The sequence below is a fragment of the Maniola jurtina genome, chromosome Z, assembly GCF_905333055.1.
Source record: "Maniola jurtina chromosome Z, ilManJurt1.1, whole genome shotgun sequence".
Taxonomy (NCBI): domain Eukaryota; kingdom Metazoa; phylum Arthropoda; class Insecta; order Lepidoptera; family Nymphalidae; genus Maniola; species Maniola jurtina.
The window spans coordinates 9,845,473-9,859,930 of NC_060058.1; the positions used below are offsets into that span (position 1 = coordinate 9,845,473).

The 14,458-nt window shown below is 34.8% G+C and overlaps 1 protein-coding gene across 1 annotated transcript in view; it reads right to left on the reverse strand.

Annotated features, from left to right (window-relative positions):
* LOC123880320 (ras-related and estrogen-regulated growth inhibitor) overlaps positions 1-4,537 on the reverse strand; it is a 12,772-nt gene extending 8,235 nt beyond the window's left edge. Inside the window, exon 1 of the mRNA XM_045928380.1 lies at positions 4,294-4,537. Within this exon, the coding sequence (XP_045784336.1) occupies positions 4,294-4,381 (88 nt within the window). The 5' untranslated portion in view covers positions 4,382-4,537. The remainder of the gene's footprint in view (positions 1-4,293) is intronic.
* Between the last annotated feature and the right edge of the window lie 9,921 nt (positions 4,538-14,458).

Sequence of the window (14,458 nt, forward strand, 5' to 3'; positions counted from 1 at the left end):
TTATTGTAGGTATTTATAATTATTGTGTTTACAATTGTATGCAAACAGCACATAAATGTTAGAGACATTGTTCAATTAATTTAAATATGTATAACTTTTTACTCATAAAAATCTAATGAAAGGGCTAGCGTACCCCATATTATGAAATGTACATCACATTGGTTTATCGCGATGGAAAAATTCTAATTTTGCAATGTGGGAAAATAAGTATCTATTATGAAGCTGCCATGGCCCCGTAAATGTGTTAATAAAATACATTGATTCGAGCATGATTATTACGTTGCTGCTGGTTATGATCTTTGTAGTTTAGCCGACAGCGCACGACACGTTGCTTATTTATAAAGTGAATATAAGACAAACACGTGGATATGTTTGTCATTAATAAGCTGGCCACATTCCAAGTTTAGGTTATGGCCTAGAATACCAAATGGCGGTTTATTGGCATGTCCTCCCCTATCGTTACTTTAGTAATACCTAATCATTTCATCCATCGACTACCATATTATGATCGCCACTAGGTTTTATCTAGTAACTGCCATTATATGTGTTATACTAACATCAAATGTTTAGTGAGTCTTATTCTTCACTGTTCACAAACATACACACAATGTACACTACAAACTTTTCATCATCATCATTATCAGCTTGTGGACGTTCACTGTTGGGCATGGCCTTCCCCAAATAACACCACCACACCCGGTCCTCAGCCTTTCTCATCCAGCCACTTTCCGCCGGCCTCTTTATATCGCCGGTCTATCATGCTGGATGGCGTCCCACACTACGCTTGCTTATTTAAACGTGGTCTCCACTCAAGGACTTTCCGGCTCCAACTGCCATCGCCTCTACGACAGACATGGCCTGCTCACTGCCACATCAGCTTGCTAATAGTTCGGGTTATGTGAGTGACCTTGGTCCTCCTGCGGATCTCCTATTTCGCATCTTATCCCTCAAAAAAACTCCTAACATAGCCCTCTCTGTAGCTCGCTGAGTGACTTTGAATTTGTGTACAAGGCCGTTTGTCAGTGTCCACGTTTTGCAGCACTATAGGTGAGGAAATAGGTTGGTACACGCCTACGAATAGGTAGGTATATATCAATACAATAGCAGCGTAGTTCTAGAACTGTGCTAAGTTTGGATATGCGGCTTTTATAGTTTCTGAATAAGACATCTGTGACAGACAGACAGTTCCGTGTTTTACTTTCGAATCTGGAGCACTAAAAATTTTACGAGTGAACATTGTGATTTTTCGCAAAATAAACCTGAAAAAACCACTTAACATTGCATGCTTTAGAAATATTTAAAATTCTGCCTACATTATAATTTGACACGGTGCAATTGGCAGAAAATTTAATTTTTGGCGCAACATCAAAGTTCACAACCGACAATCAATCAACATTGCAAAACTGAAAGCGAAACTTTACACCTACTTACACTAATTCGATTTCAGTATCTCGTTCGTCGCGCTGCTTAGTTCAAAAATAAAAGCTCATAAGTCTGAAACACACATCGCGCGATGAAAACGCATCAGGCGTTTCTTGACGGAAAAAGAACATAGTACGATAGCTAAATGCAACATGCTACAAATGAAATCAATTTTGCAGACATAAAAAGCATGTGGCAACCTATTTCCTACCGATAATAATAATATAAGTAGAAAATTGTAAAGGCACCATAGGTATATTAAACTTCTTTACTTATAAGCGTGTTGCTTATACCAGACTGTGTATGTATAATGTACACTTGTACAGTTTCAATCAAAATATACAACGCAGAAACTGAAGTGCTTTATTTCGAGAGAAACACGCCGATGGGTGCAACCTGTTTCAGAAATGTAATGCCCAGTCTTACCTAACTAAGCGCAAAGTGCGTAATGTTTTGCACATAACAAGAAACTATTTTTGATAATGTTTTCGCTATTGGAAATCATGCAGTTGTAAATTTTAGAATAAACATAGTATGGTATTCGTATTACCTACTCTCGCCGCTCGCATTAAGAAAACAATTTTGATGCAATACAATGTAAATTGTAATACTAATGGTTAACATGTGGCTTTTATCGTTATCGCATCTTCACATTATTATAAAACATAGCCCATCCCGCTGCGTATGTCTGTTAGGTACAGTCTCAGGAACTGCCGAAGAAAGCACTAGGTTTTTAACAAAGGATAGCCAGATAAGTACTGCGTCGGATTTAGCTGTAATTTTTTTAACCCCCGACCCAAAAAGAGGGGTGTTATAAGTTTCACGTGTGTATCTGTGTATCTGTGTGTCTGTCTGTGGCATCGTAGCTCCTAAACTAGTGAACCGATTTTAATTTGTTTTTTTTTTGTTTGAAAGGTGGCTTGATCGAGAGTGTTCTTAGCTATAATCAAAGAAAATCGGAAAGCTCTTTTCTAGTTACTGTAACCTTCACTTGTTATAAAAATTTTAATTAATTTACACTTGTTTAAAGATGTAAATCGGTCCACTATGAAAATAACAATTGTCTATTCAGTCAGCAACAGCCAGACACTAACAGCTTTACTACTTATATTGCGTAAACCGTTAGACGTATGTACATAGTACCTACTACCCATATATAAAAAACATTGTATTGTGGAGCTTTTCCTCTTAATTAGAACCAAAATAAAGCAACGCGAGGCAGATCGCCCGTAACTTCTTACTAAAATAACATAAGTAGGTATCATTGAATATTAAAATGATTCTTGTCGATTCGTATGATGATTGGATGGTTGACGTAATATATTGTTCCGATCGGCTCCGTATATACTATCTACAGAAATAGTTCACATATTTCTAAGGATATTTTTAGATCACTAGAGGTCGATCTTATAAGCACGTCATTGTCTTGTCTTTGGCACTATTTACGCGATCCTCCTTTAACACTGAAATCTTAATCTATATACTAATAAATAAAATTGGAGTGTCTGTCTGTTATTTCGAAATAACTACCACATATGAAGCTCATATGGTCATTTGGTCATTTAAACGATACCATAACAGAATCACACGTTTTTAAAATTTTTGTCTGTCTGTCTGTTTGAACGGGCTAGTTCTTTGCAGTAAATTAATCTATTGACGTCATATTTTTAGCTTCTTAATAATAATAATATAATATGTATTTAACTAGCTATAGAATAAGGACTTTAATGGTGAAGAATAACTAGAGCAGCGGGAGAGTTCGCGGGTTTGACTTCTCTGGCTTTCGAATCTCTAAATATTTTACAAATTGTATTACCATCCTTTACCGAAAGGAAATTAACAACAGTTCTGTGACACTTTATCACAGGCGAAAGTTTGTGTGTATGTGTGTGTGTGTGTATGTTTGTTACTCCTTCACGCAAAAAGTACTCGACGGATTGAGCTGAAATTTAGAATGCAGATAGATTATAAAATGAAAATCAAAGAGTTCCCGCGGGATTTTAAAAAACCTACATCCACGCGAACGAAGTCGCGGGCATCAGCTAGTTTAGTATATTTTGACTTAAAAGTACCTAAGTATAATATCAATTCGTTTTAGGATATATTGTAGTTATAGTGATCAAATAAAAAAGTTTTCTTTCTTTCTTTCTGACTCGTATGTTTTCTATAAGTACTTTAGTTTTTGATTGTAAGAAATTGCCTGAAGTAACTTCATGTAGGTGCAATCTATTTTTCCTCGGCTGACTTTTGGGGCAACGAATTTTTAGCAAAACATGTGAGAAGGATAAACTGAAACCCAAATTGTAATTGCTTCAAACTAATCGCTTAGACGTTCCTGAACTAGAAGTTCCCTGCGATTTCTTTATCTTTTACTTCAAAAAATATAAATAAAAGGGATATGTATTTACAAACAATAAATAAGAGGTAAATTATAATATTAAGGGTGCATTTTTATCATTGACCTATATAGGTACCTACGTACTTATTTATGTAGGTGGTACTTATTTTTAAAATCTGTAGAGTAATCTTAGATTCTGTTAATATTTTCGCCAGGTCAGTATATAATAATTTTCTACGTTTATACAGTCGCTATGCAGTTATATTTTGTCATAAGAATTTCATTAAGTAAATACTGCATTAAAAATAAGTAGATATGTTTAGAAGTTAACTTGGGTTCCAGAGAAGATAAGCAAGTAAGAGCTACTTATCTATATACTTAATCAAAAAATAAAAACATCAACAACATTTCATACAGAGTTTCACTTCTCAAGACAAGCTGAAAACCACAATTTGGATCTATGAGTTTCCGTTGCACTTAAAAGTTATTACCTAATAGTAAAAAATGTACACTTGTATTCGCCGTACACATACCACTTTTGCCGACCGATGGTGCCCCTATCACGGCCACTTTCACTTCGGACAGCGATGACTTCTTCCGTCTTATGCCTCGCGATGTCATTTTCTCGTACGCATTATCTACTTGTCGCCGGCAAACACGCCGAATGCTCGACGAACGGCGTTTGACGCGCGGCTCGGCGCCTTACTCGACGAGAACCCCGCTCCCGCCTTCCAGCTAAAAATATACATAAAGCGACACTGCTCTGACATCGACTCCCGTGTTAATGGGTCAAGATCTGGCCAAGATCATGCAAATAGCCATGTTTACGTCGCGTCGAGCTTCCTGACGCTTCGCACCACGTGTCCGTGGCGACAGGCCAACCCCGTACGCGGCGCTCGACTTTTGCATGCCTACCATTTTTTCCGGACTACGAGATATTAAAAATGATAGTTATGTGAAAGTCAAGCCACTGAACCGAAGAGTTGCAGGTGGTGGGAAGTGGTTGGATAAGGGAGGCAAAGGACAGTGTTTGGGGGCGCGCTCTCGAAAAAATGTGATCTCCAGGAAACAGAATGCTGGGCTGGACGAACCCGTGGAGTGCATTTCGCATTCCACGGGTGAGTATTTAGGTAGGAAGGGTATTTAGCAGTTACTAGGTGACCCGCTCTAGCTTCTCTCGGTGGTATGTCTAAAAATCTTCTCTTAGTTGGGGTTTACGTTGTAGGAAAAACCTACATAGAAAATCTTGATCTTGTACATCTAGCGGATTAATTCGTAGTTTGATATGTCCATCAGTCACTTTAAATCGTTTTATGTGTAGTCATTGTAACACTTTCCTCACAATTGCCAAAGAACATTTTACTTTCTGGGCACAAAATGTTGAAGTTTGAATTTTTCGTCAACAGGTTGTAACAAAGCAGACTCGGAATGCTTGGCACAGTGCCAACAGTCGAATTTACAGGTACAATTAAATGCCTGAAGTGTTAAAAGAGCGCCGTTACAATCTTTGGATGAATTTATATCTTTGTTTATTTGTCTGTTTGCTCTAGAGCATGTAGCGCCAGGGTGCAAACCTGTGAAGCAATAGCCCGTTTATTTCGCGTGGATCCGCGGGGTAGACGAATATGAAGTATATCTTAGGAAGCACGGCTTACAAAAATGAAAAGCACAACTTGTGCCGGTGAGCGCTGCACAATTAGGTAAAGCCAGCATTGTTTGTTTGTGCCAGTACCATTCATTCAATTACGATGAAATTTTGCACAGTTGTTGTTGGCTTTGCAGAACTGTCATAGTACCATCAACGTGCAATAAAAGCAAGCGAATCGTTCATTTTATACAAAGAGGCTAACAACGCATGCCGGGCATGTACCTACCTAACTAGTATCAATTACCTACCTACTGTTATTTAACTTTATTTACCTGAATGAAGTAGGTGGATAGGATTACTTAAGTATGCCTTGTTTGCTTCTATTTTTGTTCTATTTAAGACCTAGAGACCTTTATTTCTAATCTAGATAATCTGATTCTAGATTAGACATAAAAATTGATTTATTTTTACACAACTAAAATTTTACGGATACTCAGTAACTCAGTAGGTATATTATATTATTATATGGCATGCGTAGACGAGGGACTAGTCATTGCCCGCAAAGGACAAAAATGGGTCACTCAGAATTGCATCGCATAATGGCCACGAACGTGATGGACATAGTACCTACGACACTAGATCGGAGACTCTTATCCTCCGCAGACAATATTATAGTCCCTCGTTTGCGCAGGAAAAAAAACCCACAAAGCCCTTTTACCTAGGTAGGTAAAAGGGATTTGTGGGTTTTTTTTAACTATATAGACTAGCGCTTGGCTGCAATCAGACCTGCTAGCAAGTGATGACGCAGCCTAAGATGGAGCGCGCTTGCCTAGAAGTTACATATTCACTCTTGACTTGTAGGTACCCATATTAAAAGTGGAAGGGAAAACTGATGCCGGAATATTTACTATTGGGATATAAATTCTTAAAAATCCCGTGGGAACTGGATGGATTCCGTGGTGGATTTTCTGGGATAAAAAGTAGCCTATGTGTTCGCCTATTCACTCTTGACTTATTCTTATACTACTCGGTACTTTTCAGTTAGTGTATTTACTGGTTCGTGCATATCATCGGAGGTGATTTTTTTTTTCATATCAGTAACGTAATCTGTAGTCTCGAGATACAAGGAACGTAGGAACGGCATTCCGAACCAGTGGTAAATTATTTGACGATTCAAAAGCACTTGTAAAAGTTTATTTGAATAAAAATCTATTCTATTCTATTCAAGACCATGATCAGTGTTTTGTAATGACCTCAAAAAGTATCTGACTTGGGATGATGCCAACATGCTTAATTTTCGTTTATTTACAACCAAATCGAGTCATTTATCATTTCATGATTTTGTTCAAAATAATTATGTCTTCTTCCAAAGCTATGCTTTCAAGTGCAAGGTTGCTATTTTAATACCCTGGGGACCCCAACGTCCCCAGAGAAAAAAGACCTCCCGTGAGGCAGACAGACGACATCAAAGGAGCCTCAGGGAGCCGCTGGATTCGGATTGCGCAAGACCGTTGCGTCTGGAAGTCTCTACAAGAGACCTATGTCCAGCAGTGGACTATATCGGTTGGTTATAATTGATATATTTTCATCATCGTTATAATACTTAAGTATCAGGCTAGATTATAATGTTGTTTCTATAGGTAAAATAGGTAATAAAAATACTATATTATCACATATTAATTATTATTTATTAACTAAAAAAAAAATTTATAACTGAATATATACATTTTAATTAGCACACTCTTTAGAAACTAACAGTATTACTTATGAAACTTTATATACATATCTAATATATTAAGTAGACATATTTTGTAATTTTATTATTGCTTAAACTTTAAGTAACAAAATGAAATTATAATGAGCGGATTATTGCGATTTTTGAAATTCGCGGCACCAATCCGTAGCCAAAGATGCTAAACGAGACGCTATTACTAAGCTTCTATCATATATTCTTCAATATATAAATGGAAAAGTTGACTGACTAACTAACTAACTAATCTATCAACGCACAGCTCGAACTACTGAACGGATCAGGTTGTTTCGCTTACAGATAACTATTATGACGTAGACATCCGCTAAGAAAGAATTTTTGAAAATTCAACTCCTAAGGGGATAAAATAGGGACATGAATTTTGTAAAGATCCACGCGGACGAAGTGGCGGGCACAAGCTAGTATACATTTAAATATAATCTATATATAATCAATATATAGCATATATATAACTATCTTATGCCTGCGACTTCGTCAGCGTGGACTACACAAACAAACACCTATTTTACCCTTAGGCGTTGAATTTTCAAAAATCCTGTATTAGCGGATGTCTACGTCATTATAACTATCTGCATGCCAAATTTCAACCCGTCCAGTAAATTGAGATATGCGATGGTATAGATCAATCAGGAACTCAGTCAGATTTTCCTTTTATTATATATGTATTTAGATAAAAATCTACTCGCGTTTGACAGTAATGCGTGCTTGTACAAGAAAATAAATTAGTATTCAACAAATTATTTATTATTACAGTAAATAGTCGAGATACCTACTTATATCACCAACAAAATTATATTATTAAATGACTATAATTAATATGAAAATTTAATCAAAGTCATCACAAATTAATATGTTAAGTCGTAAGTGGGTAACTAACATTACAATTATTATATAAATTCGGAAATCACATCCTCACAAAAATACGCTTGTTTGGAACCATCCTAATAGGTACTGATATTGTGAAAGAGAGTCCATCAAACCCAAATTACAAGATCTGGAACAACCTATGGTGATGATATGACCTGATCCAAGAATATGGCGCATAATACTTTAGTTTGATTACACCTATTCGCAGTATAATTATAATATATATACAGTCGAACGAGCGAGCCAGCAATGAGCGAGTCCGCAACGCACGAATGACAGGTGAGGCCGACATTTTGATCGCAACGTGGACGTGCCCTATGTCTGTTATCTGCGACCAATCATGTGCGGTTCCTTACTTCCCTGTTAGCTCGACTCCGTGACCAAGTTATATCTACGGAAAGAAGTTAGTATATGGCTCTTTTTGTTACGAAACCCCATACAAATGACAGGAACAAAAATCTCAGTGGGCATTAACATTTTGAGTCGACAACCTTCGAAATTTAATTCGAAAATGTTTTCAAAAAGTTTCGGTTTTGATTGTCACCCACTAAGTTTTTTGTGCCTGTCATTTGTATACGATTACATAACAGAGACATGCCTAAATTAACTTCTTTCCGTGGAATATAGTATAGTACTATTAATATAAATATCAAAAGTAATTTCTAGTAGATTATTAAAAATAAAATTTTACTAATTCATTATTTACATCAGTTTATTCCACGTTCAGTGCGCATTTTCGATGAGGTATGAATAAGTATGAATAAATTTTCCTTTCAACATTCAAATCCAAAATATAAAATACATAGATAAATCTTAGTCTTATAGCTTAGTCTATTACATACAAGTAACATCTAATGTAATCGAATAGACGTAGCACATTGTTTTCCATTATTACATTGCCGGTGACATCTCAATATACAATACATAAAATTTGTATATACCTTAGTAACCTTAGTAAGGAAAAAGTTAAGAGAATTATTTATTTTTCTTTAAATATTTTGCTAAACCATTTATGCTTGTCACTCCAATATTGCGAACATATAATCCGATCAAAAAAAGTACATATTTATTATTTACGATTTATATCTTAAATTTTTCTAAGAGCTTAGGAATTCGGGAGTTGAAGACGATATCCCAATATGATTACCTCACGGTTAAGAATGATATTATATATTACAGAGATTTGCAGCTTCTTCAACTCCTCCTTATCATTATAATAAAGTTATTTACAACCTTGGACCACTCATCTCACTATCCAATATATCCAATATAAATATTGGTGCTAATTTGTTTGTACACTATCTCTAAACTAAACTAACGTCCATTTTCAATATTTAATCTATCTGTATAGATTAGTTATTTAGTAACATTTTTATTTATCAAAAATTGTATAGTATTTTATGACAAATAAAAACGCATCTGTAAGTTATTGACAGAGTAAAGATAGAAATTAAAGAAACAAAGAAAGAATCACACTAATAAAAATAATTACCACTCACTCACTTCAGAGATTTCCAGGGTGCTCATTTTGATAACGACATTTATTTTGAAATCGTTTTCTTTAGACATATTTTACACACTATTTTTATATTGTTTAAACACTGCACAGTGGTATTAAAAAACAAGCTATAATTTTTCACTTTTTAAAGGCTACGTCCGCTTTCTTTGAACACGGAATTAATATGACACGTTTCTCTTTCTTGCAAGTTGCACTGGTAGGTATATTCAGAACATTCTGGAAGTATTGTTTTGTAAATTGTAAAATACCCGCTTTAGAAATACAAATGGATTAAAATAGTGTTAAGCCCCGTTGACATTATCCAAGTAAATATGTGTAGTGCGCACTAGACAATTCGTATGAGTCGCTAAGCTAGAATTATCTTATTAAAACAAAATAATAATAAATAATCTGGGGAATTTGACATCTTTGATTTTATGAATGAACACGTGAATACGAGTAAGCTATATTTCAAAAACAATGGGTTATTATATACTTACGTGGATTATTAAGTTGCGAATCGCTGTCAAAACAATCAGAAACAGATCTTTTGTCATCATTCTTGGCTACAGAAATACCCATTTCAGTCAGTTCCCAGTTGTGCGAATTGGAAGATTTTAGGAGCGACTCGCGGATAGAAGGCCGCTTGCGACTTTTTTTGTGTTCAATTTTAATATTATGAATGTAATCTTGTAAGTTGTCTTTAAAAATGTTACGATCAATCTAAGTCTTCAGAGTTTTGCGTTAGGGTCACGTCATGTTCAGTTTCAGTTTTAGTCAAAGCTTTGGGTCGGTGTACAAATTGATTACTGTTTTCGTTTATTTCCGAGTTCATATCTTCTTTGTTATATAGCGTTTCTAACGGTCGACGTGTTTCATTTTTCTTAACCCGATTTCTTGGATTCGCCGGAATCGATATTTTAGATTTGAATTCGTTTTCCTTAGACATATTTTACACACTATTTTTATATTTTTTAAACACTGCACAATTGTATTAAAAAACAAGCTATAATTTTTCACTTTTTAAAGGCTACGTCCGCTTTCTTTGAACACGGAATTAATATGACACGTTTCTCTTTCTTGCAAGTTGCACTGGTAGGTATATTCAGAACATTCTAGAAGTATTGTTTTGTAAAATACCCGCTTTAGAAATACAAATGGATTAAAATAGTGTTAAGCCCCGTTGACATTGTCCAAGTAAATATGTGTAGTGCGCACTAAGACAATTCGTATGAGTCGCTAAGCTAGAATTATCTTATTAACAGGGCTCTCTCCGTCACTCGTTTCATACAATCGTAGTTCCAATTTCATTTAAATATTAAGCAACCAAAGTCCATGAAATTTTGCAGACATATTCTAGAAACTAATATCTGTGTCTATGGTGTTTTAAATTTTTCTAAAAATATGTAGTTTAAAAATTACAGGGGCTCAAAGATTTGTATGAAATTTTTTAAGACCGCGTAACTTTGAAACCGAATATTTTAACAGAAATCTGGAAAACCACAGACATAGATATTAGTTTCTAGAATATGTCTGCAAAATTTCATGGACTTTGGTTGCTTAATATTCAAATGAAATTGGAACTACGATTGTATGAAACGAGTGACGGAGAGAGCCCTCTTAAAACAAAATAATATTAAATAATCTGGGGGATTTGACATCTTTGATTTTATGAATGAACACGTGAATACGAGTAAGCTATATTTCAAAAACAATGGGTTATTATATACTTACGTGGATTATTAAGTTGCGAATCGCTATCAAAACAATCAGAAACAGATCTTTTGTCATCATTCTTGGCTACAGAAATACCCATTTCAGTCAGTTCCCAGTTGTGCGAATTGGAAGATTTTAGGAGCGACTCGCGGATAGAAGGCCGCTTGCGACTTTTTTTGTGTTCAATTTTAATATTATGAATGTAATCTTGTAAGTTGTCTTTAAAAATGTTACGATCAATCTAAGTCTTCAGAGTTTTGCGTTAGGGTCACGTCATGTTCAGTTTCAGTTTTAGTCAAAGCTTTGGGTTGGTGTACAAATTGATTACTGTTTTCGTTTATTTCCGAGTTTATATCTTCTTTGTTATATAGCGTTTCTAACGGTCGACGTGTTTCATTTTTCTTAACCCGATTTCTTGGATTCGCCGGAATCGATATTTTAGATTTGAATTCGTTTTCCTTAGACATATTTTACACACTATTTTTATATTTTTTAAACACTGCACAGTGGTATTAAAAAACAAGCTATAATTTTTCACTTTTTAAAGGCTACGTCCGCTTTCTTTGAACACGGAATTAATATGACACGTTTCTCTTTCTTGCAAGTTGCACTGGTAGGTATATTCAGAACATTCTGGAAGTATTGTTTTGTAAATTGTAAAATACCCGCTTTAGAAATACAAATGGATTAAAATAGTGTTAAGCCCCGTTGACCTTGTCCAAGTAAATATGTGTAGTGCGCACTAAGACAATTCGTATGAGTCGCTAAGCTAGAATTATCTTATTAAAACAAAATAATATTAAATAACCTGGGGAATTTGACATCTTTGATTTTATGAATGAACACGTGAATACGAGTAAGCTATATTTCAAAAACAATGGGTTATTATATACTTACGTGGATTATTAAGTTGCGAATCGCTGTCAAAACAATCAGAAACAGATCTTTTGTCATCATTCTTGGCTACACAAATACCCATTTCAGTCAGTTCCCAGTTGTGCGAATTGGAAGATTTTAGGAGCGACTCGCGGATAGAAGGCCGCTTGCGACTTTTTTTGTGTTCAATTTTAATATTATGAATGTAATCTTGTAAGTTGTCTTTAAAAATGTTACGATCAATCTAAGTCTTCAGAGTTTTGCGTTAGGGTCACGTCATGTTCAGTTTCAGTTTTAGTCAAAGCTTTGGGTTGGTGTACAAATTGATTACTGTTTTCGTTTATTTCCGAGTTCATATCTTCTTTGTTATATAGCGTTTCTAACGGTCGACGTGTTTCATTTTTCTTAACCCGATTTCTTGGATTCGCCGGAATCGATATTTTAGATTTGAATTCGTTTTCCTTAGACATATTTTACACACTATTTTTATATTTTTTAAACACTGCACAATTGTATTAAAAAACAAGCTATAATTTTTCACTTTTTAAAGGCTACGTCCGCTTTCTTTGAACACGGAATTAATATGACACGTTTCTCTTTCTTGCAAGTTGCACTGGTAGGTATATTCAGAACATTCTAGAAGTATTGTTTTGTAAAATACCCGCTTTAGAAATACAAATGGATTAAAATAGTGTTAAGCCCCGTTGACATTGTCCAAGTAAATATGTGTAGTGCGCACTAAGACAATTCGTATGAGTCGCTAAGCTAGAATTATCTTATTAACAGGGCTCTCTCCGTCACTCGTTTCATACAATCGTAGTTCCAATTTCATTTAAATATTAAGCAACCAAAGTCCATGAAATTTTGCAGACATATTCTAGAAACTAATATCTGTGTCTATGGTGTTTTAAATTTTTCTAAAAATATGTAGTTTAAAAATTACAGGGGCTCAAAGATTTGTATGAAATTTTTTAAGACCGCGTAACTTTGAAACCGAATATTTTAACAGAAATCTGGAAAACCACAGACATAGATATTAGTTTCTAGAATATGTCTGCAAAATTTCATGGACTTTGGTTGCTTAATATTCAAATGAAATTGGAACTACGATTGTATGAAACGAGTGACGGAGAGAGCCCTCTTAAAACAAAATAATATTAAATAATCTGGGGGATTTGACATCTTTGATTTTATGAATGAACACGTGAATACGAGTAAGCTATATTTCAAAAACAATGGGTTATTATATACTTACGTGGATTATTAAGTTGCGAATCGCTATCAAAACAATCAGAAACAGATCTTTTGTCATCATTCTTGGCTACAGAAATACCCATTTCAGTCAGTTCCCAGTTGTGCGAATTGGAAGATTTTAGGAGCGACTCGCGGATAGAAGGCCGCTTGCGACTTTTTTTGTGTTCAATTTTAATATTATGAATGTAATCTTGTAAGTTGTCTTTAAAAATGTTACGATCAATCTAAGTCTTCAGAGTTTTGCGTTAGGGTCACGTCATGTTCAGTTTCAGTTTTAGTCAAAGCTTTGGGTTGGTGTACAAATTGATTACTGTTTTCGTTTATTTCCGAGTTCATATCTTCTTTGTTATATAGCGTTTCTAACGGTCGACGTGTTTCATTTTTCTTAACCCGATTTCTTGGATTCGCCGGAATCAATATTTTAGATTTGAATTCGTTTTCCTTAGACATATTTTACACACAATTTTTATATTTTTTAAACACTGCACAATTGTATTAAAAAACAAGCTATAATTTTTCACTTTTTAAAGGCTACGTCCGCTTTCTTTGAACACGGAATTAATATGACACGTTTCTCTTTCTTGCAAGTTGCACTGGTAGGTATATTCAGAACATTCTAGAAGTATTGTTTTGTAAAATACCCGCTTTAGAAATACAAATGGATTAAAATAGTGTTAAGCCCCGTTGACATTGTCCAAGTAAATATGTGTAGTGCGCACTAAGACAATTCGTATGAGTCGCTAAGCTAGAATTATCTTATTAACAGGGCTCTCTCCGTCACTCGTTTCATACAATCGTAGTTCCAATTTCATTTAAATATTAAGCAACCAAAGTCCATGAAATTTTGCAGACATATTCTAGAAACTAATATCTGTGTCTATGGTGTTTTAAATTTTTCTAAAAATATGTAGTTTAAAAATTACAGGGGCTCAAAGATTTGTATGAAATTTTTTAAGACCGCGTAACTTTGAAACCGAATATTTTAACAGAAATCTGGAAAACCACAGACATAGATATTAGTTTCTAGAATATGTCTGCAAAATTTCATGGACTTTGGTTGCTTAATATTCAAATGAAATTGGAACTACGATTGTATGAAACGAGTGACGGAGAGAGCCCTCTTAAAAC